The 27,666-nt window shown below is 31.8% G+C and overlaps 1 protein-coding gene across 2 annotated transcripts in view; it reads left to right on the top strand.

Moving 5' to 3' along the window:
• Nucleotides 1-21,410, top strand: part of LOC128163861 (deleted in malignant brain tumors 1 protein-like) — an 84,582-nt gene extending 63,172 nt beyond the window's left edge. The window contains exons 10-17 of one of the 2 annotated variants that reach the window (XM_052827533.1): nt 12,676-12,820; nt 12,987-13,165; nt 14,815-14,959; nt 15,352-15,530; nt 16,055-16,199; nt 16,584-16,762; nt 20,873-21,017; nt 21,167-21,410. In XM_052827533.1, coding sequence (XP_052683493.1) covers nt 12,676-12,820; nt 12,987-13,165; nt 14,815-14,959; nt 15,352-15,530; nt 16,055-16,199; nt 16,584-16,762; nt 20,873-21,017; nt 21,167-21,350 — 1,301 coding nt within the window. In that variant the 3' untranslated portion in view covers nt 21,351-21,410. Of the gene's footprint in view, nt 1-12,675; nt 12,821-12,986; nt 13,166-14,814; nt 14,960-15,351; nt 15,531-16,054; nt 16,200-16,583; nt 16,763-20,872; nt 21,022-21,166 lie in introns of those variants that run through there. The other variant, XM_052827534.1, reaches the window with a different exon arrangement.
• The last annotated feature ends 6,256 nt before the right edge of the window (nt 21,411-27,666 follow it).

The raw sequence follows: 27,666 nt of genomic DNA, 5'->3' as shown, positions 1-27,666 counted from the left end.
AGCAGAAAAAAGGAAAATATAACTGTCAGGGAAGGGACGGTGGGATTTTGACAGATGCATAAAATGAGCACAATTTTTTGGAAAATAAATTGCCCACCTTTTTTGGATGTTTTCAGCCCCGGGTGACGATTTGAAAGGACGAACCCGATCCCAATAAGTTGAAAAGGGGGACCCCAACCGATCCCGACTTAATTTTGTTTTGCATACAATATACAGTAATTCAAATATTTTCTCGTAAAATCAAGTCATCTATTTTCTATTGAAGAAAATAAATGCTAATATTTTTATCGAAAAAGACTATGGAGGCAGTTAACGTAGGAGTATGAATACTTCTTATTTACATTTCGGGGGGGGGGGTTGTTAAAAATCATTTTACGTTAGTTTTGTTTTCTTTCGGGGGGGGGGGGGGGTGTTGTTAAAAATACTTTTACGTTAGTTTTGTTTTTCTTCTACGTAATACTTGAACATCAATATTCTAAACATTTGTTGTAATGTTGTATTTGTGATCATGATTAGACTTTATTCTTTTAGAGCAAATGTGCGAAGAGTACCTGAATATAGCAAATCTTAATAAATGTAGATAATAAACACTGATCGATTATAATAAGAAGAAATTGTTACTAAAAGAGTTGATAAAAGGTTCGGGCCCATGTTAGGGGTTTATATCATCCTTGATTTTGATAACACGATCTTTACTGCATCCAAAATAGTCAATGCTTATACAAGCTATTGATGCATTATTCATCTTGATATTAATTAAGTTAAGCCCATATTAAAGTAAAATATATATTTTGTTCGAGTACTCTCAGTGCTTTGATGATTTTCCTTATTTGCCGTTAACTTCTACTGGCGTAATGGTTGCTGTCAGTGCCTGATAACTTCAGCATGGTTATTATGCCTAACAATGGAGTAAACTCGTCAATGTAAGTATAATTCATGAACAATATCCAGTCTACTCTTTCATCGCCAATAATCAGAATGTGTTTTATTGTGTTTTGTAGCTGCAGGGGATCTATTCACAAAAAATCGTACGTCTACGATTACACTTTGAACTTACGACAAACGTACGTTTACGTTTATGGTGCTATTTACAAAAGCTGTCGTAAGATAGTAACGTTGTCGTACGTTTGTTACAGTCGTAAGTGCAAACTAAATTCTTAGTTACCGACAATGCTCATGCGCAGTGGGCATTGTGAAAAAATGACGTCACGCTGTATTTTCGCTCATTTACATTCGCGGAGCTTTTATAGCGCCTTTGAGCACAGACTTTTATAACAAAGTTACTTCTTTTCTTCCCATACGCCTATTTTAATGTATGTATGTTTACAATTATCGACAGAAAGAATATCCACATGTGCCTGACGTTAAAAATATTTCTTAGGTATTATAATAAAATATTTCCCTGTTTTATAATAGTGTTATTATATTCCTGGGAATAATTTTGTTGTGAAAAGAAAAATTTTGAACGTCAGACGCATGTGAGAAAATCTTAGTTCTGTATGAAATTTATGTCATGTTTTTAACTTCCAAAAAATCTACTGCAGAATTTGTTTGTAATTAAACGTGGCATTTTAAAATACTGTCAAAAACACTTTGAGTTTATCGCTACATGTACATTCTAAATATGCCGGTTTATTTTGTCTGTTTCGGCGATAATAAAGTTACTAAGTGTTATTACCTACGTCGGCTTGTCCATTGAAAATTTTCCTTTCGATATTGTGAATTTTTTAAAGGTCGTCTGACGAATGAATGTAATATTTCTTTCTTATTTTTTCTGTAGAAAAGTCAATTAGAGATTATTTAGTTCAAGACCATCATTAAATTTTAATTAAAAATATGACCTAACATGATGGATTTTTGTGCATAATAACTCTTGAGATCATGCTTCATTGTATTTATATTTGGCAGTTTAATATTTGGACCTTATTGTGAGCTGAAGCTGATTACATTACATACTGATATCTAATTAATGTGTCTGCATATGACTACTGTTTAACTGATTTAATGCATTTGTAGGAATAAAAGAAAACGCCTATTATATCAACATTTTTTCGTAGTTTTAATTAATACTGATTCGATATACGACGAAAAGTGACCCAGGGTCAGTATTCTATGACAAGTAGGGTTCTTTTTCTACAGTAGAAAACCATTTCAGACCTGTACATCTACGACCCCCACACGTTGAAAACTGGCCCCTTCAAATTTTGACCTCGCTTAAAAACATCCAAAAGTTTAAACTTGAGAAAAACAAAATTGCACAGACCAATTAGTGTATTCCAACAAACACGAAAGGTCGCAAACTGGTTTGCTTTGTTCAAATTCTTATATCAAAGTTTCCCCAATAGGAAAAACTTGTTTCCTAAATATACAAACAACATGTGCAAGAAACTTGACTCTAATCAAAAGGTAACGATTAACGCATCGCTGAAAAAAGTTATTGGAGGATGCAATTTTGCAGTGATTCACAAATGACATTATATAAATAGTGCCTGTTTGGGAGGGTAACAGTTGAAATTGACATCCCGAGGAAACCATTGTGAACCGACGCGAAGCGGAAGTTGACAATGGTTTTCGAGGGGTGTCAATTTCAACTGTTATCCTCCCAGACAGGCACTATTTATTTTATTATACTGAATGTCTTAATTTTAGAGAATTTTTATATTGCTTTTATATAGAAATAACGTGGATTCTACGGCGAACCGTACACGCATAATTTACGCGCATGTAACAATTCGTTGTGTTACCCGTTGCTAAGTGAGTTGCTTACGTTGAGGGTAATAGAACGGATTATCATCTGCGTGTAAACCAATCAAATTTCTGTATTTAACATGAAAGTATGATAATATATTATGCTATTTACATGTAATATTTCACATAATGAATATTGTTTAAATTATTAAACATTAATGCATGTATTAGACCGAATGCTTTTCACCTGACAGATCATACAAAATTGTAAAGGACTTCCCTTCCGGATTTTCTGTATGCAACATGTTGACGATGACTACATTTTTTACTTATCAGCAAACATATCTCAATAGATGATATACTTTATTAACTCTCAGTTAAGAGTTCACTTTTTCAAGAATATTAATAAAATAACCGCTGGTTTTTTTCTAGATATTCTAGATTGAGTATAAATGCCTGGAACACTTGCATGTTTTTGCTAAATCAAAGGAGAGTTTAAAGAGGCATGGTTGTGATTTTGGTCAAATTTTTTTAAAGCTGGTTTGTTTATCTTATTATTCATTTAAAGCATTAATAAACAGTTCCTAACGATTAATACATTTGTTTTAGGTCTAAAACTGGAATTTTCACTTCAACATTCAAAATGTAAACAAACGCTTTGTTTACATAGCGAAGCGAATTGTAAGCTTTGTAACTCGCTTATAACTCATCAAATGACACTCAAATTTTGGTTGCCTATTAAAAATGCCTTACTGCAGCATTGTAAACATTAAAATCGAAAAAATAATTTTTGACCAAAATCGTGACCATGCCCCTTTAATGTTAAGTCAGAATATGCCGATATTAATTGCTAGATTCAGATGTCGTTTATACATGTAAGTACCGCGGTTGTATTCAATAGGAGTCAAAGTCAGTGCTACATGTAAAGCCCTTTTAGTGTCATTGTTACTTTGCTTTGTGATATCACTGTTATATACTAAAGTTTGCAAGTTCATTTTATTTTGAATACAATAGAGATCGATTTTAAACTCACACAGAATCATCTATAAAGTATTTTGTTTCTTTAAAAATTTGTTCAATTCTAAATTCGAAGTTTTGGAATTTGTGACGTTTATATTGACTGTATTATTATATTATATCAAGCATTATATTTGTCTAACATATATTCTTTTTAGTAAACCTGTTGTAACAAAAAATAATTGTTCTAAGAAAAATCAAAATGGGATGATGCATGCAATCGTGGATTTAAGGAGTGAGGGAATTCAAAGTTTTTATATTCACTCATCAAATTGACCGATAATAGGCCTAGAACCCCCCCCCCCCCCCCCGGCAAATATAATTATCCCTCGGACCCCCCTCCCCCACCCATTTTATTATATGTAATCGGCCGAGACTTGCTGAATTCAATCAAAAAAGGCGAAGGCGAAAGTGCGAAAATGCGAAGGCGAGAGTGCAAAGGCGAAGGGGCAATAGTAGTATCGCTCCTTCGCTTTCGCACTTTAGCCATCGCATCTTCGCACTTTCGCTATTTCTCCGTCGCATCTTCGCACTTTCACCCTAAAAATATAAAAGAAAGTGCGAAGGTCGATGTAACCCTATCGGAACACCATAAATACATGTAAATGTAATCGTTAAGATGACAACCATACCCCGATGTAATACGTCAGTATCTTGTTACAGAATAACGGAAGGATTTTTATTTTCTAAGATATGCCCCTTCTTTCACTTTAAACTGCTTGTGTGTTTTTTTTTTTTTTTGTTTTTTTTTTTTGTTTGTTATTACAGTATCATTTTTTCCCCATACAAACCATTTATCATAGAAAGTTATGGACTTTTTTCTATTTATACCAGCAGAATCAATCTCCTTTCAAAGTTAAAAATATACTATGTAAATAAAAATAATTTCCTTTTGGGCAAACGAAAAAACAAACCAAAGTGCATCACGAGAATGTTTAGAAAAGGAAATCGTTTGGTTTTTTCTTCCCCCGAATGATTGGGGCTGTACACTCACATGCTATTTATCGATTGTAAATAAAGCAAACTTTAGAAAATTAGCGAGTAAAACGTACACATGTTTATTTGTAGTTTGTCTGATTATTTCGACCTTTATTTAAAGCGATGTCAAAATCGTAATACAACCATACCCGTCTCGTCGTCAGGGGTAAAATTTAACCTGAGGCGAAATTATGCGGTCCCCATTTATGTCGTTTTTTTTGTTAGCAAATTTTGTAAGTATTTTTCTTCATTGAAAGTTGGCTTAATTGACTGGGAAAACTGCTGCAATATCTATCATTACACATATACTTAGCATAACCATCGTTTAAAAGCGTGCATAAAAATTAATATAAAATCAGACCAAGCAGCTTTAAGTTTATTTGATTATGGATAATAATTTCTGTTACTTTCTGCAAACTGCAATAAAAATTACAATATTGTAAAGACCATTTCACAAATAATAAAATAAAAAAATATATACTGAAAAACTTTAATGTATAAGGGGGTCATTATTCTACAGGGGTCACTTTTCTTCTTGTAGAATGTGCTCATTTTTATGAACATGACACTTATTCTTCAGGCATTGTACCCCTGTTCCGGTGTAGTGAAGAATAATGACCCTCGTAAAATAATGACCGGGGTCAATTTTCTATGTAGAATAATGACCGGGGTCTTTATTTTACGTCGAAAAATGACCCCGGTTAATATTTTACGGGGGTCATTATTCTTCATTACACCGGAACAGGGGTACAACAAGGTTGACTTTTAAATGCCGGCTAAACCCTTGAATTAACAACTACATCACTAAAGCTCTTTTTTTCCAAAGATATGCCAGACCTGGGCAACAGTATACAATTGTTAGTCAGAGACTATAAGGATTGTTCTTAATTTAGAACAGGTAAATACCTGATTCATTCGAATGATTTGATTGCTACTTTAAGATATTAAATTTCAAGTCTCAAATCTCGTATTTCGTCTCTCGTTTTCCGAATCTCGAATCCTGAATGAGTCCTCTAAGGTTTTACTAAGTATACATATTTATAAAATAGATAACTTTATACAGGCACGTAGCATCGTTTTTGAAGTGTGGGGGGGGGGGGGGGGGGGAGGGCAGACTCATCCAAAATATCTTAACAAGCAAAAAATAAAAAAAAAATAGGGAAAAGGTTACTTTCAAAAATACTGAAGACCCCAATCCTTGGGGGAGGGGGGGGTATACCTTTTACTTCAATTTTGCTTGTTTACTTCCTTATTTCCAATTAATTTTTTTTACATCGTCCTATAAAAGTGGGACGGGGGGGGGGGGGGGCAACTCCATGTCAATTCAATTTGTAGCTTGTAAATAAAAGAAAATTTTTTGCTGCAGGCCCCCTTTTCCTCCCTCTCCCCCCTCCGATGCTACGTGCCTGTTATAGTTTATGCATGCAAAGATTGGTCGAGGTAGGTAAACAGATCATGAAAAAGGATATATTCAAATATTGCTGAAATCATGCCCTTCCTATCACCCGTTCCCTCCAAAAAAATATCTTCCATAAGTTCAGTAATATATATAAAGCGTTACTTCAAAAGCTTAAAAGCAACAGCGCATAGTGATCTTTTTATAGACTAAAGGCTCTATTAGGTTTTCAATCGAGCGCTTCAAATGAATTCAATAAGATCTGCAATACCCTCATCAAACTTTATACGATTTTTTGAGTTTTGTTTTCTCTATCTCTCTCTCTCCCTTTCTCTCTCATTCTTACAATAAAAAAAGAACTAATAACACTAACACATTTTTCTCCTGAAAACAAGGACGGAAGTTCAAGCCAATGTGCAAAACACAATCTACAAAATCACAATTTTTTTCTGTTTTGTAAGGCGATTTGGCAATTTACCTCGCTAGAAATCTCATCTGGTCCACTTAAATATGTATATCAAAGATTTTTAGGACGGTAAAATGCTTTTTGTTTATATATGAAAGATATTGATTGACTTAATGCAAAAAAAAAAACGGTAGTCCGCGTGTTTTGAAACATTAAACACAAGATAGTATCAGTAATACTATACTTAAAATCACTTTCGGTGCCATATTAATAGAGCATATCGAAGATAAAAAATCCAATTAAAATTTAGCCTTTGTTTGATATTATATGTACATGTTTCAAAACGGAACATAATAATAGCAGCAGTTTGAAACCTTTTTGTATTGATAAACATGTAAGAAACAACTGTCTTTATTGTTTCCTTTACTATAACTATATATAATTCCTTTTGTGTGTCCTTTGAAAAGGAAGACTTTTTAGTTGTCATGTCAAAATAAATCTTTGGTTGGTTATACATCGTATATTATATCAAAATTTGGTCTATATATACAGTCATCAAAAGAGAAAAGAAATAAAAGCAGTTGTTTCTTATATGTTTATAATCAATACAAAAAGGTTTCTTTCTACTAGTTTTATTACGTTTCGTTTTAAAACATGTTCATGTTATATCAATTAAAAGCTAATCACATAGTTCAAATGAGAACGCATTATACTTTGTTTACTTTTTAAAAAAGAACGAAATATAAAAAAATAGGGGCCAACTCAAAAAACATTGAAGAATCATTAAAATGAATCTCATAATTTATAAACAGTATTTGTTAAGATCATGCATCTAGAGAATCAACTTAAACTTTACCGATGCTATTCATTCCCTTTTTAAATGTTGATGCATAAATGCCATACGTGATATAATCTTCATATATTGTTTCAGTTATTACATAATATTATTGTTTTTAATCTTTATTAAAACTAAAGAATGTATGTGTTATGCATATACATGTGTTTGATGTAAGTAAAAATGTTAATTATTTCTCACAATAACAGTTCTGCCTGACAAGCTTCAACGTTTATGTCAGCTTTATCATAAAATCTGATCCAACGTTAACATATTTTTCGAGGAGATAGGATCAACTTAATTTTTTTCCGGAAAAAAGAGACTTACAGATATCGAAATAAAACCACCAAAAACCCCAAAGTTAACTCATAAAAGCGTATTTTACCATAGCAATCAAATCATAAAAATGCGCAGAGAATTAAGAGCATGTGAGGTGTTAATCGCGTTTTGCTTTTTCATTGAAATTGAAGCTTATCTCTATCAAAGGGGTGAGTATTTTTTTCACAATGATTTTCTAAAATTGATAGAATGTAAAAACTGAGAAAAGAATTTTTTTGCTGAAATCTATGATTAAGAAATGTAACTTTCACACACTTTATCAAATAAATTCTTACGAGTACGACAAACTATGCTGAAGCCATATTTATACTACTATATTAAAATGACTCGAATATTTGGGCTTTAATACTGAGAAATCGGAAGAGTACTGTCTTTTGTTTTATATATTTTGAACATCATTAGTACTTAAAGATTTGCAATTTGTGTTTTAATCATCAGCAAAAATTCCTTCAAAAAATTAAGGAAATAATCTGGATTATTTGTATTTTACAATTTTGCGCATGCGCATTGCATTCACGCTAAATCACGGGAGGTTCTTTATCTTATGATTCCACAATATCACATTTGCATGGATAAATACGTGTAAAATTTCATTGAAAATTGGCTATATATTCTGTTTATCAAAGAAAATACAGGAGATAACTCAAACTCAGTGCATTTGATAAGAAAAGTGTCCAATGTCAACATGGTGTGTAAATTTAAAGCAAGTAAAATGGTAAAAAAAAGTTGGTGAAGAAGTGTTGAAATCCTACAGCATAATTATGGTTTGTTATGAATAATCTGGCTGTTACTTTTAACTCAATTTATCAATATTCTCCAAAATTGTTTCAGAGCGATTCTGCAATTTTTGTCTATATTACGGAAAGCATTTTAACTGTAGTGAAGACCTGTCCTGAGAAACACTTACATCATTCTACCTAGGCAGAATGTAGTGAAATTAATATCATTATTGTAGGCTTAAAGCTTGGTAATGTAAATGTCAAAAATACGGTGTGTATCATTTTCCTATATTCCGATATCATATGCAATGGCAACCCGTGCACGCATGGGTCAAAGTCTAGTCTCTTTTATACATTTAGATATTGAATTTTAAATATCGAATCTCGTATTTTAACTCTCGTATTCCGAATCTCGGATCTCAAATGAGTCTTCGCAGGTTTAATACATAATCATAATACAGATCACTTTATAGTTTTTCCTCTGATATAATACTTTTTTTGTTAAATGAAAAAATAGTTACAGAAATCTAGAGTGCCATACTAATGTGTAGTTGTTTAGCTTGTACTAGATTTAACATGTGCAGGCACATATTGATCGAGCTAGATAAACATAATATGAAAAAGGAGATTATTAAAAAAATTGTCGAAACCATGCCCTTTCTACCACCCATCCCCTCCAAAAATAATTTTCCTATAAATTCAGTAGGATATATAAAGCATTATTTCGAAAGCATAAAGCAACAACGCTTAGTGATTTCTCATTTTAATAGCATTGAGGATTTATTACATTTTAGATTTTTAGATCGAGCGCTTCAAAAAAATTCATATATAGATCTGCAATATCCTTGTCAAACTTCATACGTTTCTCTCTCTCTCTCTCTCTCTCTCTCTCTCTCTCTCTCTCTCTCTCTCTCTCTCTAACCTAACTTGTTTTTACGTCATCTGAAAACCAGGACGGAGGTTCAAGCCAGTGTGTCATATTTCTTCCTGTTTTTTTTTCTCAGGCGATTTGCCAGTATCACTCTACGGATATCTCATCTTTGCCATTTCAAGATGTAAATTTAAGATTTAAGATTTTCTACGAGGTAAAATGCTCTTTGTTTTATATGTAAAAGATATTAAATGACTTAAGGAGGTTGACACTTGAAATACCAGTAATGTCAATCATCCAAAAACATCTAGGATATAAAAATGGGAACCTAGTATGTTCATTTAATTTATTTGTGATCTATGCCATTTGCCATTTTTTGGTAATACGGGGTCCTAAAAGGAAAAATAATTTTCCTGAAATTATTGCTTAGAATTAGTTTGAACTATTATGAGTAATCAAAACATAACGCAAATAAAACAAACAATACTAATGCAAACTTTCCAAAACTTTTCATACAAATGGACATACCCTTAATGTCTCATTAAAGTAAAAAAAAAAGTTATGAAAATTGCTCATTTTCTTCTTGAAAACTTTCCGCCACAAAATATAGTCACTTAAAATAGCTTGACGCAGTTTCTATATTTGGTCCGGAGCATGCACTAACAAAACAAAACAAGAACAAAAAAAATAAAACACTTATGAACACAACAATTATATATATATAATGCAAGATAACTTTAAACACAGTTTTAGATCATTTTAAATTTCTTCTTTTATTGTTATTTTTTCTTGGCATTATAAGAATATGATCAAAGTTAAATTAAAGTAAAAAATGAATTTTTATATAACAATTATTTGCTTATATTTGTAGCTAAAATTCTATAATTAACTGCATAAACGATAAAAACCATCGATTTTGTAAAGATAAATCAAACAAGTAAATTGATAGCCAAATAATGTAAAAAAAAAAATGAAATGTTAATAAGAATTTAATTTTTGCTTTGAAAAGGTTGATATTCGATATCGGACAATATTGTATATATATATATATATTGTCGAGTGCTGATTAAATTGACAGCTTAAGCTAGATTATCTCTCAATCAACTAATTTAATATTAATGTAATGTGTATTTCCTATCGTTTAATGTATTTGTTATACGGCCAAAGTTTTCATGAAATTTCTATTTTTTCAAATACATAATTATTTTTTTATTTCTAAATTTGTGAAACTATTTGATCAAAGTTGATTGAATATTGATCCCCTAATAATACTACTCTAATGTAAGACATCTTTTATAAAGAAAACACACGTGAGATGCATAGAACTGACAACTATCAATAAATTGATCTAGCCGAGCTATTTGCAATTTTTTTTTTCAGAAACTCTTCGGCTTGTAGGGGGATCCAACAGATATGAAGGTCGACTGGAAATATTAACACAGAGAGGATGGGGAGAATGGGGAAGATGGGGAACAATCTGTGATAATCATTTAAACGATAAACTCGCTGTTGTTGCTTGTCGATCATTGGGGTTACCTTCGTAAGATTAACAGATATATATATTTTTAAAGCATTCATAAATTCATTATTATATAAAAAATACAAAATTGATTGTGATTTCATCAATAAAAGTGGAAATCAGCTTTCATGAATGAAATAAATACGTAAAATCGTGGATAATGTTCATACCAATACAATGTGTTATTGAAAATTATTCTTTCAATGAACGCTTAATTTTGTGGATAAAATCAACAACAAAATCCATTTGTATTCAGCGAATATTGATGAAACCACGGGATGAAACGCACAATACATTCATACACATATGTTACTTTTGTCAAGAAAAAAGATTCGTTTCTAAATTGGAACAATTTTTTTTGTTTCAATGATTTTTTAATTTTAAAAGCCTAAAGATATATATATTCCTCGGTCTTTAAATAATCAGGAATACACCTGAGGCCTATGGCGGGGCGCTGTACGGTCAAGGATCTGGTCCTGTCGTTTGGCAAGGTATTAAGTGTAACGGAAGTGAGTCGCGAATTACGTCTTGTATGCTGATTGGATTAGAATCAATCAATGGTAGTAAACAGTGTACCCATGATAACGATGTGTCCATCAACTGCTTGCCAACAAGAGGTGAGATATTTTTGTTTAGATTTATTTAACTCAATTAAGAAATAGATTTGTTAAAGACGAGCTTTTGTTTAAAATTATATCAAAATTTAGATGCAAATATAATCAATAAAATGCTTTCTACAGTGCTTTATTTTGGCTAGCTAGCATTACAAATAATAAAAATTACCTGCATTAGCGGGTCATAATTTTGTTATAAGCTACCTTCATACCTGCATAAAGCACCAAATAAAGTTAACCCCTTAACCTTCATACCGACCAAATTTGACCAGTAAGCCATTTTCATTTAAATATAGCAGCGTTACAATTGACAGATTTAAAGTCTAATGTATGAATGATGAAAAAATGTAAAGCAAAGTATTAATGTTTCCATATTAAATACATCTGGGTTTTTGTTTAAATAATGAAAGTCATTTTTATCATGAAAATGATTTAAAGGTTCCAGATATGAAAGATTGAAATACCGCAGCTACATATAAGAAAATAATGTGATTCAGAGCGCAGAGCATCTTCAAATACCCGGAGCAGAGTTCAACAGAATACAAATGATTTCCTTATGGATCATCAGCTATAAATAAACATTGAAACATCCCTACTCGACTCAGCTATTACTGAGACAAAATTTTTAATCTACGTACGAGTTATTATTTTTAATGTTGATGTCATACACAATGTTTATGTAATAGAATAATGTAAGAAAATATCATTCGTATCATTCTCGATCCACACATATGCCTACATGCATATGTTTAGATTCATAAACGCAAGAGTCTGACTGATTTTCTAAGTATGAAATATTTATTTTATCATCCAATTTGCTACTTCCGTTTGACGGGTTAAAGTTTAAAATCGTTTAAAGTCTAGTTAACCATGTCATCGGTTAAAAGCTATCACTTAACTAGGTAGCAGTTCGTCTGGGTATTAGTAGTCACGTGATAAATTTGTTTACCCATGCTTGTTTTGTGTACGTTTGTCTGTTGGTTTTAGACGAAACACGGTTAATCATAAATAATATATATATATATATATATATATATATATATATATATATATATATATATATATATATATATATATATATATATATATATATATATATATATATATATATATATATATATATATATATATATATATATATTGACAAAATTGATTTAAACAATCTAGATTACGGTAATACGAATAAAGAAATATTATCAGCCTATTAACAACCCTACAATATATCTAAGAAGACTTGTACTTTCTTTTTAAAAAAAACCAGCGGTATCGATTTTGATATTTATACTTTTTTAGTTACCGCTGTCCGACTTTATGGAGGAGAAAACGAATTGGAAGGTCGATTAGAAGTGTACAAACAAGGAAGATGGGGAACTGTATGTGATGCTGATTTGAATGATAACTTGGCTGTGGTCGTGTGTCGATCTCTAGGCCTATCTTGGTATGAGTAGACAAATGATAGGAATATCTAAAACTCATCTTACATACCCAATTATCCACAAAGCATAATATTTATCCCTATTCAAATTCTTAACTCTGATTTTTACCCAAATGAAATAAAAAGTTATAAAGTCAAATTGTATTTTTTGTTATTTTAATATGGCTAGGAATACATCTAAGGCTTACGGAGGTGCTATATTTGGAGTAGGGTCAGGTCCTATCTGGATGGATACTGTTAACTGTAGTGGATCCGAGGCAAACTTAACGGAATGTAGACACAGAGGTTGGGGAGTCAGTGATTGTGATCATGGAAAGGACGTATCAATCAACTGTTTGCCACCCAACGGTCAGAAGATATTCCTTATTTACAGAATTGAAAGAAAAAAATTAAAATGACGGAAAACAAAATGGTTTAAAAAATGATTATATAAAGATTAAACTGGTTTATTTTTCATTTATTTTTTGAAATCTTTTTAAAATCTGACATCTTAATGACAGTGTATTTACAATTCCATTATCATAAAATATTAGAGGATATCAACATTAATATAAAGACAACATAAGACGATTATTATAGATACTGTATACTGTAACGTTTCTGAGTTCGATATGGGATTCGGCTGCTCTGCCTGAGCAAGTCAAAGAGTGAATTAAATAATCTATTTCCTCAATCACAGATTTTAATTTGAAATATGTACATATAATATCCCCTGGCTCTCTGTGGCGCACGCACTTCAAATTACTATTGCGTATGCGCTGCTCGGAGACAGGAGCGCACGCGCTGTTCCGGGACTGTAGCGTACTAACAAGCCAATCTGTATATTTATTAATCCAAATATACTCCTATAGTCTCGAAAGCCTATTACAGGCACGTAAGACCATTGACAGGTTACCGACCTTAATTACTTCCCTGGCTTCGATGTGTTGATGTCTCGGCCGTCAAACACAGAATCCCCGATCCTACTGATTTTTCTCGGCTTATATACCCTTCGGGTATCACGTGACCAGCTGAGGATCGAATGGGATGAGTACATTAAACCGGAAGTTAGTCAGCACAATTCTACCACAGGGAACCGAAGGGATATTTTCGATTTTGATCATAACTTCGCTTCAATACATTTAATTCTGAAGTAGGGAAAGCACGAACTAATGAACAAATATATTTATAAGCAAGTTGTAACAATTAAATGTAACTAGATTTTCTTGTCACATATTTTCAACTAGATTTCAACATGATTTCTACGCTGAATCAACGCTGATATGACGTTGAAACAAAGTTAAATTTTTTATTTTGCTCCACTTTCATATGCAACCATAGTTCAACTCTGATTTAAACGTTGCAGCCTGATGTTGAAACATTGTTGTTTTAATAATAGGTGTCCACACTTATTTAAATGTGACCTACCGTTAAGTATCCTTTCTATAACATGAAATAGTTGATATGTTGAAAAAAGCATTACCCATGAGTAGACGTAAAATTCTGATTTTCATTCAGTCCGGCGGGGAAATGCACTCTTTGTTCACCTTCTATAGCAAAATTTAGAAGATGAGGGACAGTCTGTCAAAGTCTTTTAAATAGTTAACTTTCTGTGGTGATTTGTCGATTTTTAGGCTTAGATTAACAAATCAATAGTTTTTAAAGGGAGAACAAATTATGTTCTTTAGTTGTCATGTCATATCGAAATGCCGACTTGTTAATATGTCTAACAAAATAAAAAAAAATAAAAACTGGAATTTAAAAAAGCCTCAGATTTTCATGGCTAATTAATTGATTAGACTACCATATTATAAATTACTATAAAATCGGATTAAAAAGCTCAATAATTTTGAAAGACAATACGAAGCAATTCTGTGAAACCAAAATAATGTAAAATTGTTTTTTTTGTAACAATAAAGTTCACAACAATTTGCCTTTAATGTGTATTTAACAAACACAATTGTACTATAATAAAACAACAGTCAAGCCATTCATTATTATATTTTTTGTATATCTAGAAGGTCTTGTTCGACTTGTTGGAGGACCGACTCAATATGAAGGTCGATTAGAGGTGTCCAAATTTGGAAGATGGGGGACGGTCTGTGACGATTATTTGAATAACAATCTTTCTGTCGTGGTGTGTCGATCTCTAGGTTTACCTTGGTAAAATGATAACCAATATATTGTCTTAAAATCCTTGTTTTTTAGGGAGATGTACTACAAACAAATTTGTTATTGCGTGTTTGTAGTCGACAATTTGCAATGACTATGGCAACGTCTTTTAAAAAATTTAATTCAATGATTAGATTTACATTTTTTTTTTAAATTTCCCAGCCTTGTCTACAAATGTAATTTATGTTTCAAAATCCATGAACTTTTCAAATGATTGTTTTGCGTAATAGAAAAAGCCATTCTAATAACATGAGGCGATAAATGCCCCAATTACACAAAAAATCTTAAGATCAAATAACTTTTTTTTAAATATTAAACTATATCTTTGCACACAAATTATTATAAACAAATGATTATAATGGTCATGGATTTTAAATTTTAAGGAAAACATCTGTGGCTTATGGAAATGCTGCATACGGAGAAGGGTCAGGTCCCATCTGGTTGAATAATGTGATCTGTTCTGGATCTGAGACAAGTATTAAGGAGTGCAAACACACGGGTTGGAGATCACACTACTGTGACCATGGTGTGGACGTATCTATTAACTGCTTGCCACCTGACGGTGAGAAAATTATTTATTCTTATTGCAACGATCACAAAAAATGCCTGGAACATAAAAAAGAGAAACCAATAAATTTCCATAAAAATAGAAATAATAAAACTCGGTTTTCGACGTTTTGTTTTAATAATTTAATAAAAACTAGAACTTCAAAAAAGCCTCCGATGTTCATGAATAATTGGTCTTGATTAGACTACCATATTATCAATTTCTAAAAAATCAGATTAAAAAGCTCATTAATTTTGAAAGACAATACAAAGCAATTCTAGATCTGTGTGAACAAAATTGGTTTTATTTATAACAATGGGGTTTACGGCAAATTACCGTTATTGTGTATTTAAAAAGCTCAGTAATTTTGAAAAACGATACGAAGCAATTCTACGCGTGCACAATAATGTAAAAAAAAATTATTTATAACAATAAAGTTTACAACAATTTACTTTTAATGTGTATTTAACAAACAAAACTGTACTATGACAAAAAAAAAAGCAGTCAGGCCATTTATTATTATATTTTTGTATATCTAGAAGGTCTTGTTCGACTTGTTGGAGGACCGACTCAATATGAAGGTCGATTAGAGGTGTCCAAATTTGGAAGATGGGGGACGGTCTGTGACGATTATTTGAATAACAATCTTTCTGTCGTGGTGTGTCGATCTCTAGGTTTACCTTGGTAAAATGATAACCAATATATTGTCTTAAAATCCTTGTTTTTTAGAGAGATGTACTACAAACAAATTTGTTATTGCGTGTTTGTAGTCGACAATTTGCAATGACTATGGCAACGTCTTTTAAAAAATTTAATTCAATGATTAGATTTACATTTTTTTTAAAATTTCCCAGCTTGTCTACAAATGTAATTTATGTTTCAAAATCCATGAACTTTTCAAATGATTGCTTTGCGTAATAGAAAAAGCCATTTTAATAACATGAGGCGATAAATGTCTCAATTACACAAAAAATCTTAAGATCAAATAACTTTTTTTTAAATATTAAACTATATCTTTGCACACAAATTATCATGAACAAATCATGGTCATGGATTTTAAATTTTAAGGAAAACATCTGAGGCTTATAGAAATGCTGCATACGGAGAAGGGTCAGGTCCCATCTGGTTGTATAATGTAAACTGTTCTGGATCTGAGACAAGTATTACGGAGTGCAAACACAAGGGTTGGGAATCACACTACTGTTGGCATAGCGAGGACGTATCTATTAACTGCTTGCCATCTGACGGTGAGAAAATTATTTATTCTTATTGCAACGATCACAAAAAATGCCTGGAACATAAAAAAGAGAAACCAATAATTTTCTACAAAAAAAAGAAAATGATCAAACTCGGTTTTCGACGGTTCGTTTTAATAATTAATTTCGTAATGCTTTTAGTCAGATTTTTAGAGATTTTAAAAAAACCAGCGTAAAACGAATGGTTTTCAGTCTTAAATGCGAAAAAAAATAGATTAATTTTCGTTTTTATTTTTCTGCTTATCTTTGCTGATGCAGGCGTTGAATTTAAAAACTGGGATCATCCCCTCTCTGGGGTAGCAGACTTCTACATTTCTCAGTATTGCTGCTGTTATCGTCTTCCTTCTTGTCCCATACATTTTTCTCCACCAGATAGAAACTTCTACTGCTGCTGTAGTACACTACTGCAGATATTTCGATTAGTTGCTCCCTAGCAGTCGGGCAAACGAACTTTTTTTTTAAACGCTTGAACGAAATTTATTACTCATAAATTTTACTGAACATAAATTTGATAAAATATATATGACGTCATGAACAAATTTTTTAGACAACATTAAAGTAACAATAAGATCAGATTCATCATTCTTTTTTGTTGTAAAGAAAAGCGAAACGCAGTTCAATATTCCTAATATTTGTTCAAAAGATTTTGCTATGGTATTTGTTATTTTTTACTTCTATGAATATCAAGATAATAACGTGTTATGTCTTAAAGAGAATTTAACCACTTGTATTTTATTTTATGTTCAGAATTCTCTGAGATATTGATATAATTTACCCCTTAAAACCCCTAATCAATCGAAAATAGAATTACTCCGGCCTTTTAAGGATCACATTGGGCGTATTTTTTGTATAAAATTAATAAGATACATATTTTCAAAAAAGTTCCGTAAAATTAAAACGTTGCGAAGGTTAGTTATTTCATAACTCTAAAACATATTTTTAACTTATTGTTATTATAGAAAACATGATTGAAAAAAACTGCACATAATGTATCATTTAAGGTCGGTAGTGGGTTTAAAATTTTGCACCCTCTGCGCGGGGTATTGCGCATTACTGTTGTAAAACACAAATTTAAATTAAAATGTTCAATGATACAGGTTATCATGTAACGTTTTTATGTCAGAAAAATGACTTATCAAAAAATTATTTTAAGTGAAATGAATCGTTAGAATAATGTCAGAAGTATTTTATTTTTTTCGCCGCTTCTTCAAAATCGACGTTCTTGTCGTCGGGGTCAACGTCTTAGGATGACGTCAGTTGAGACTCTGACGTAACAATTGACAAAAATTAACGTCGTGCATTTTCTATTACTGCATCAATAATTAAAATCAAAAACTATAATTTGCAAAATAAAATCATATACGCGACCCTTCTACGTTCTGTGTGAGTGGGAATATATTTTTTCTTCTAATACAAATAAAATTAAATTTGATTCGTAAACATCCTTTTGTTTTATACAATTCTATAATGTAAAATGGCTGGCACGGCACGTTTATTGGATCAAAATGTGAGAACGGATAGCCTAAAAACCATCCGGTCAATTTCGTTTTAATTTGGTAAAAAGTTTACTTATACGTTAACCTTCCATCGCTGAAAATTGAAAGAAAATCGTATGTTTTTAATTTTTTAAATATGAAATTGAAAATTTTAAAACCCTCATTTTCCTGTATAATCCTATATAAAATGTCGGTGATGAATCGGACATACGACCAAAATTTGAGCGCGACAAACAGATAAACTATTTGGTCAATTTACTTTATATTTTGCACATAGTTTACTCATAAGTTGACATTTCACTGTAAAAAAAAATTTAAAAATCGTATGTTTGAAACATTCTCCCCCGAGACTCCTTAAAATCGACTAAGATGGCGGTTTTTGGATAAAGGTTAGTATTATAGATCGAGATCGGTATTTAGAAATTGCAGCAACATAGCCGCATAACACTACCTGTACTCCAATTAATATATATGTAGGACTCCAAACTGTGTTGGCACTCCAAAGTCCGACGGTCACGCCAAAGTCCGATGGTCTACGCCAAAGTCCAATGGTGTGACTCGCCAAAGTCCGACGGTTGACGTCATTCGCCAATGTCCGATGGTGTGTCACTCCAAAGTCCGATGCTTGACGTCATTCCCCAAAGTCCGATGGTGTGTCACGCCAAAATCCAATGGTTCACAAAAAAGCGCGAAACTTTTCACGATCCGCTTTAATACAATCAATGTTTAAACGAAACGACTTACGTAAGTTCGAAATTAAACCGAATTAGAAATTAAAAACAAAACCACTGAGGCCATAGTCATTATTTATATAGTTTACTTTCCGCCTCCCGTTTCAAAGCAAATTGGGGCGCAAAATATATTTCGAGAGACGGTGCACTTTTCCGTTTTCACAATCTTCCACCGTAGAGACCCCTTGGAATCATCTGTGTCAATTTTCATCATCTGTCCCTTTCTCCAGTAACCAGACAGAAACACATTTGTTCCGGCGGAAATGGCAGAATTTTGTTTAAAATCAACAAAGTCGCCCACGCTCGGGTCGAATTTTTCCAGTGTCCTTAACGGAGCCGGTTTCTTGGAAAACAGTTCAAGGGGGTAGTGATCATGGTTCCAATGATCAGGGTTCTGTAAGAAATTTAAAGGGGCATGGTCACGATTTTGGTAAAAAATCATTTTTCCGATTTTAATATTTACAATGCTTCAGAAAGGCATTTTAAAAAGTCAACCGAAATTTGAGTGTTATTTGTTGAGTTATAAGAGAGTTACAGAGCATGAAAATCTACATTATGTAAAATAAGCGTTTGTTTACATTTTGAACGTTGAAGTAACAATTTCAGTTTTAAACCTAAAACGAATGGGTTTAACTTTAGGAACTGTTTATTTATGCTTAAAATAAATAAAAAGATAGACAAATAAGCTGGATAAAGATTTTTACTGGTATATTGAACCTATGTAAACAAAAACAAGGCCACGAGTCTTGTTTACATGACAAAATTATGTAAGCCCAGTATCTTGCTTATAACTCTACGAATGACTCTCAAATTTTATTTGATTATTAGAAATGCATTTCTAAAGCATTGTAAATAATAAAGCCATGAAAATAGAATTTGACCAAAATCGTGACCATGCCCCTTTAAACAAAAAACTAACCAGAGTTAATGCACTGAAAGAACGTTTCCATCTTTGTTATTATCGAATTCCAACGAAAAAGTATACGAGTATCGATCCTACCTCTTTCATTTCCCATAAGGAGTTCGAGTACCGTCTTTTGTTGTGTGTGTCTGGTGGACTTTGAAATCTTCGTTCGTACGGGTCCGTGTAGTATGAACTTACAACAGACTAAACAAAATATGAAAATAACATTTGTCTCTCGCTTTTTTCCTCACTTTCTCAAAAAATATCCCTCATCTCGAAGGCCTGCCGCATCCATCTTAGGATTCTTGGATTTAAATTGTTTATTATCGACGTTACCAATAACGTTCTCGTGACGTGACGTCATAGACGTAATCTTTTTTTTGCGCAACATCGGAGTAGCTTTGCGCGTAAACAAACGGCGGAACATCGGACTTTGGCGTGTTCGACTGTCTGACTTTGGCGTAACGTGTCTATAGGAGATAGACCGTCGGGCCCTAGCGTAACGATCGGGCTTTGGCGTCCCTACATGTATCTCCAACAACCCATCGGACTTTGGCGAGACCATCGGACTTTGGCGTGACCATCAGACTTTGGAGTCTTACATATATGTCCAATCTATTTCTACACGTTTTATCTCCGGCAACAACGGGCATTTTGTGCCTGTTACCTAAAGTGCCACTTAAGCAGTAAACCTATATGCGGTTAACTACGCTGAGTTTACTGTAGGACTGTTCATTCATTCAAACAAATATAGTATGTTTTTCTAAACTTAAAGTTATATAGTCTGGGTTTTTTTATTGTCATTATTTATAACAATATTACATGTTATCCGTTCATAGCCGTTACACACTGGAAATAGTTCGTGATAAATACTTTATAGTTACCAACTCTTAGTTTTATTTTATAAACACTGACTGGATAAGATTTAACAACAGTCTTAAATGCATCTTGTTAATCACTGTATATTCAGATAACGCAGTCCAACTAATTGGAGGAGTGACTGACAATGAAGGTCGTTTACAGGTGTACAAATTTGGAAGATGGAGATCAGTGTGTTTTAATGAGTTGGATGATAAACTATCTGCCGTGGTGTGTCGATCTCTTGACCTACCTTGGTGAGGTTTAATGAAAAACAAAAGCGACATTTGTAATATAACAACAAAGTACAATTTTATATATATTTTTTTAAGTCTTATCAATTAAAAATTGGATTAGAAAACCCAGCCGATTTTCATTATGATACTCTTTGTTTTGAAATATTTAGGAATACATCAATGGTTTTTGCGAATGAACCATTCATTGATGGAGCGTATAAATTGCGTATACTATGCAATGGGTCTGAGAGAAGCGTTGACAAATGCAAGAAACAACGATACATTTGTCAATCAGAAGTTTTTATCTTCTGTTTGCCACCTGAAGGTAAAAGCCTGCATTCCCATTTTTTCTGACATTGTTTATTGTTTTGAGACAAACGTATTCCATATTATACATACACTGTATTGCGTAGAGCTTGTATAATGACATTTTAGAATATGAACATTATCAGTCGTGTACTTTGATTAACATGTTATTCACATTTTTTGTTTGTTATACCAAAAAGATGCATTCACAAAGTTGAACGATGGTGGAATGGTACTTCCATTACATAAACAAGAGCAATGTTAATGTTCTTGATATCTTAAGTATCTTCAGTAATTAGGGCTGCTAAAAATCGACAGGTTTATGCCGTTAAAACTACGTGAACTTTGTAGGAATATACCAGGAAATCTCAGAGAGGGGAAAGGGTTTTATTTTTCGATTGTTCCCACTTTAAATTTGCAAGAGCCATTATAAATTGCTTTGACGTTAAGGAAATGAAATCTGAGTTTTTATGAATAGGATAACACCAAAAGTCGGTTAGCACTGTTTTGAAATGGTTTACTGTTATATGTTCCGGTCTGAAGAAAAACATATTTAATTTTTTTTCTCTTATGTTTGGTTTTTATGGTGGTTTGAGCTTGTATAAGGAGCAATGCATTAAAACTTTTCATTCCGAACAAGATGAAGTATAACAGAAGACCTTTTCTGTACTCGTAACAAATTTTTAGTTTTCCTGAAAACCATACTATTAAACTCAAAAATGTGATTTTCTTTTACTGCATTTACTTTTCAAAAGTAATAGTTTCTCCTTACAATAAGATTATTAAAAAGTGTAAAAAAAAAAAAAAAAAAAAAGAAAAAAAACCCCAAAAACATTTATACCACATATGAATGTTTTTCATGAGAACTGTGATTAGCACTGTCAGCAAGATGAGTACTAATGACTCAATCTGACTTCCTGAAACAATCAAAAACCGCTTAATGGTATGACTGTAAATTCCTAATTAAACGCGAGGAATTAATATCCACTTATAATCCCCATAAGGATCCTTCGTGGATTTTTAAATCTCGCCATTATTTTCTGAAAGTTGAAAACAATCAGAAATAAAGAGAAGAATTCAAAATTCACGATTTTATATTCTCGCGATTTGATACAATACAGCTGGATCGCAGAATAAAGTACTCGCGAAATATAAGGAATTTATGGTGATGTGTTATTTCGGATCAAAGTGCATTTACACAAACTTATACTTTCAACAGGTCAAAAGCTCATACATTTATTATATATCCTTCACAACTTTTTGTCTGAATGTTTCTAAGCTATCTGAAAACACGTCAATATATCACAACAAGGTAAAATGAAAGAAACGATTTTACCAAATTATTTTTTAAAATGGTTAAGAATCTTTAACTTAGATGTCTGTCTACATGTATGTTTGGTCTTTTAAGTCTATATAAAATGAGGAACGATAAAGTTTACAATTTTTGCAAAGGACCAAAACCAAATGTCTTTATATAAAACATTTTTTATATTTTTCATTCAAACGCAATCAACAAAACATATGCCACCATGTTGTAGTCAACGAGATAAAAAAGGTAATCACTACATGCGATTTCTTGGGTCACAATTCAAGAAAATGAATTCCGAGCTCTGTTGGAAAAGTACACGTACAAAAAGTTGTCACTGCATCAATCGTTAGGTGCGCTGTAGTCACATTAATTGCTACATTCTAGTCTGATGCCCAAATAAAAAGTTGGCTAAATTTTATTTTTATGCGTAGAATGGGTTGAATAAAGCTTGAATAATAAGCATACATAGTAACATGACAACTATATGAATTGGAAAGAGCACTTATGAATATTTCCCAGAATTCCTAGTCATGGTTTTTAACATGAGTAATTAAAAGAAAACCGCTAGTGACGCTAGTTATTATTATAAGGACCTTAGATATCAACAATTCCCTACAAACTATTCTGATAATGTTCCGTGAATCATTATTGTTAGCTAAACTCACGTTTTCACTTAACACTTGTTTAGATTTAACAGTAATGTTTATTTACTTAATATAAAGAATACGATTTCCGACTTGTTGGAGAGGCGTCAGATTATGAAGGTCGGTTGTTGGTTTACAAATTGGAAAGATGGGGAACAGTGTGTTTTGATGATCGGATTATTCCATTCTATGATACCGTGTGTCAATCATTAGGTCTGCTTTGGTAAGGTTTTTTTTTATTACTAAGTTATGTTTTAAACTGACAGTAAATATCATTTGTATTTCATCTAACAAGTTGGTTTATATGTAATAACACAGTTTTAATTCCTTCAAAGATGATGAATTGATTCTAAGAAAACAGGTTTACTGGAAATCAGACACCGTATATGTATACCTTGAAAATGTCAGATCCATTGCTTAGATTCCAATTTTGTTTTTATTCGTAATGTGTGTCCCTTTTTGTGATTTGTACTCGAAGTTAAGCTATAATTGCATGTCCAACGCACAAATGTTGGTCAACACAAGTGACATCCACAGAATAAAACTCTTTTATTCAGCCAACTAAAAGGTGACTAAAAAGGAAATAAAAGGTAACTGAATAAACGTAGCCATTAAATCACTTGTCCAACCCTTTCAGTTAAAATTCAGTTCACTGAATGGTAGCTTTTAATATTGTAACCAATTCAACGACATAAGTTATTACCTGTATAAGTAAACATTGTGAACTTTTGTGACGTTAGCTTATTTGTGAAATACCTAAGATATAAATGATCTGTTGCATAGTACGGTGAAAATAATGATTCGGATAAAAATATTAAATCGACTTTTGCTGCGTTTCCATTATTTCAGGAATTCCTCTAAGGCTGTGGACAGGAAACGTTTTTACACGGAGGAAATTCTGAATTGTGATGTATCTGAAAGAAGCATTAAGGAATGCACATGGGAACATTACTCTAAATGTTCCTCAGGAAAGGATGTTTTTATCAGCTGTCTGCAATCAAAAGGTTATATATATATATATATATATATATATATATATATATATATATATATATATATATATATATATATATATATATATATATATATATATATATATATATATATATATATATCACACATCAACATAATTCGATGGAAAGGAAGAAGATAAAAGTTTTCTCTTTCCACACTATCTCTTTTTTATTTAGAAAATTAAAAATCACAAGAAAGATAACTACTTGTAATTTCATTCAGAAACTTCTTATGGGAAATTCTTGCACGGAAATCGCTCAGAACGTCTTAGGGTATTTTTCTATTCTGTATCCGGTCAGTTTATTGTCATATAAAATGCTTTTAAGTTTAGCCGTGTCAACCAGACAAGACGGAGGGGTGTTTTAGAGGAGAAATTATGAAATTTTTCATTTTATGGGGAGGATATTGTTATTGTTATATTGAAAAACTAGATGAATGTACATGTCTCGCTTATTGTAATATTTCCAATAAAACATTAAAGTAGACTAATACTTGTTATCGAAATTCCAATATTGGCTATATTAGAAGAGACCTGTTTTTTGGCTGAATTATTATGAATATGAAGTTCATAGAATTTATTAATATTTCGATGTTCTGTAATAAATAAGGTAATTATTTCATATTTTGAAATTTCAACCAGAAAGTATTTTAATTTTGTAATTCTTTTAAACGTGTAAATTGCAGATGATCTAGTTGCTTCGGTACATAAACCTTCCAACTCACCGCGCCAACAATTTAGTATCAATACTTGGCTGATATCAACACTCGGTGCAATGGTGCTCTTGCTCCTCTACAAAAACTGACGTATCTCGAGACTTGGAGCAACGTGAGGTTTTGCAACAACAAATGCGCTTGTTAATAACAATAAAATTTGCGTATTATATTTTGAAATTTGTAATTTTTTAAACATTTTATCTGTGTCCATGTTTTGTCACAGGTTAATTTTTATCTTAGATTTTTTTTCAACATTGTGATGTTATTTTGGTCACTAGGAAATTATATAGTCCTGAGGAATACAATAAAATCCAAGGACTTTACATAGATACACATTGCTACTTCAATAAAATATGGTCTGCAAATAGATAGACAAAACTTACAACTTCGATAATTATTAAATTCAAATATCATCATAGATTTTTATTGACTGTATTTAAACATCTTATATCGGCGCGGTGTTGCATCTTTTGCATATATTCTGTTTATAGTTACATTTACGAAACTAACATTGTATCCATAAAAAAATTTCCAAAACCACAGACAAGTACTGTAGTATTTATATTTATATTTGGCTGCAAATTTTTAGGTCATCCCATTAGGTTCATTGGTTTTTGTTTTTGTCCGTTTTTTCATATTAAGCATTGTATGCGAACAATGATGTTAGGACAGGCTGTGATCTTTAGCAGCGCGGTATTTAAAATTTTTCTTAGATTTAGGAAAGACTGGAAGAAACTGTTTACAAAAACAGTATTTCATTCAATTGTACTAATCTCGATTTATGTGATAGCTTAAAATTGTTAATAAGAAAAAAGATCATTATTTACAACGAAAGTAAAGCGCGAATGAACATGTTGTCCATAACGTGAAAATTAGAACAGCGCTCTCTGATATACGATTTATTTATTTTTTTCAATTTTATATCTTTTTCATGACATATAAGAGGCTTTTGTTCGGATTTTGATAATTATAAGGAGTGGTTTTTCAACGGTTCGAGACAACAGGAAGAAGTGTTACTACTGAATGGTAATCTGAGTATACTGCTTAGTGCAGTAACATTGTACGACTTTATAGTAGTGTAGTGTCATCGCCAGGTGTACTGAATTTGATTTATAACAACAGTGTGTGATTAGCTATGCAACAAAACGCTTTACATTTACGTAAAATATGCGTTATAAAGAAAACCCATCAAATTAATTGGAATAAAATGAGTATTTTTGTTTGTTAAGCCTAAGTCCAGGACTATGTGAGAGCCCCTCTATCTGTTATTATCTTTATTGTGTATATAAGGATCATAATTATCCATTTGATATATGAAATCTTTTTGCTTTTTTGTTTTAATTTTTTTTTATTTTGTATTGTTAATGTCATGATTTTATGATTTTTGCATGCTTTATCAGGTTCTTAATTTTTTAACAATAAAAATTTTTTTAAGTGATGTATTAAAATATCTATAAGGGTTGTTAGAAAAGTTTGCGGACAAGTCTAAATGTAAGCAGAATATTTGCATGATTTCAGCGAAACTTTTAAGAATTTAACTTGACGTATTTTTTTTTTAAAAAAAAGTAAAGATTTAGTTGTTAAATGCACCATAAAAATATACAGCTTAATCATTGTTATAAGATATGATCCACGAAGCATGTCAGTTTTTGACTTTTTAAAAAAAATCGTACGCATTTTTCCTTATTAAAAAGGTACCGTTTAAGCCCAAAAAATGCACGATATTTCATATGACGTCAAAATAACTCGTAAAAGTCGGTTTGTGAAATTTTCAATTCAATTGAAGACTTTTTTTACTGTTTTTTTTTTTGCCGAATATGAACAATTAACGCTTGAAAATTGAGTCAAAAACATTAATGTCGATTGTCATCTTGGAGCACCGAGCAATCATAAAATTTTGTGTGCAAGCAGGAAAATCTCTGATGGTGACCAAAAGGTTTTTAGATGCTACCGGAGATGACCAACATGTGTTTATTTTTGTAAACCAAAGGTTCACAATTGGAATGAGAGGTTTAAAGGTGAAGGAACTGATTTCTTGAGAACCCAAGCTCGAATTTTGCACCTATGGATTTCGTTTTATTTCCTTATCTAAACTCAAAACTGCTGAAACAGAGATTTGTGGGCCTAAATTGACTATGTTATGCAACAAGACATTATACAAAAACTTAAAAATGCATTTTATAAATGGGTTTAATGACATGAATAGCGTGTGGAACTAAAAGGTACTGACTTTGTAAAAGAGTGCGGGTTTGCCTTTCAGTTGTTTGACGTCACCTGACGTCGTGGAATATATAAAATGGTGCCCCGTAAACCGAATTCATGCAAAGTAAAAATCACTGTTTATTCTTAAAAGTTCTTAAAATCGTGTGATATTTTTGCATACTTCATTTTAATCGATAGTCTTTTAATAAAAAATATGTCATCAGTCAAACAACACAGTAATTTTTCCGTAATTTACTTTGTCAGCTAACTTTTCTAACAACCGTCATTTATGTATTTGAATTAATATTTTACATCTTATCAACTTTTTTATCCATAAACAATTGTAGAATATTTTGCATAAGTTCATTGATGTAATATTGATATTGCATATTTTGTTCTATATCTTTCCCGAAATTTTTGATTAATGAAATTTGTTTGCATCATGCAGGTGAACTATACAAGTATATAGAAATCATGTATC

This window comes from Crassostrea angulata, chromosome 9 (genome assembly GCF_025612915.1).
Source record: "Crassostrea angulata isolate pt1a10 chromosome 9, ASM2561291v2, whole genome shotgun sequence".
NCBI classification, from domain to species: Eukaryota; Metazoa; Mollusca; class Bivalvia; order Ostreida; family Ostreidae; genus Magallana; species Magallana angulata.
This window is presented reverse-complemented; position numbering and strand designations above follow the sequence as displayed.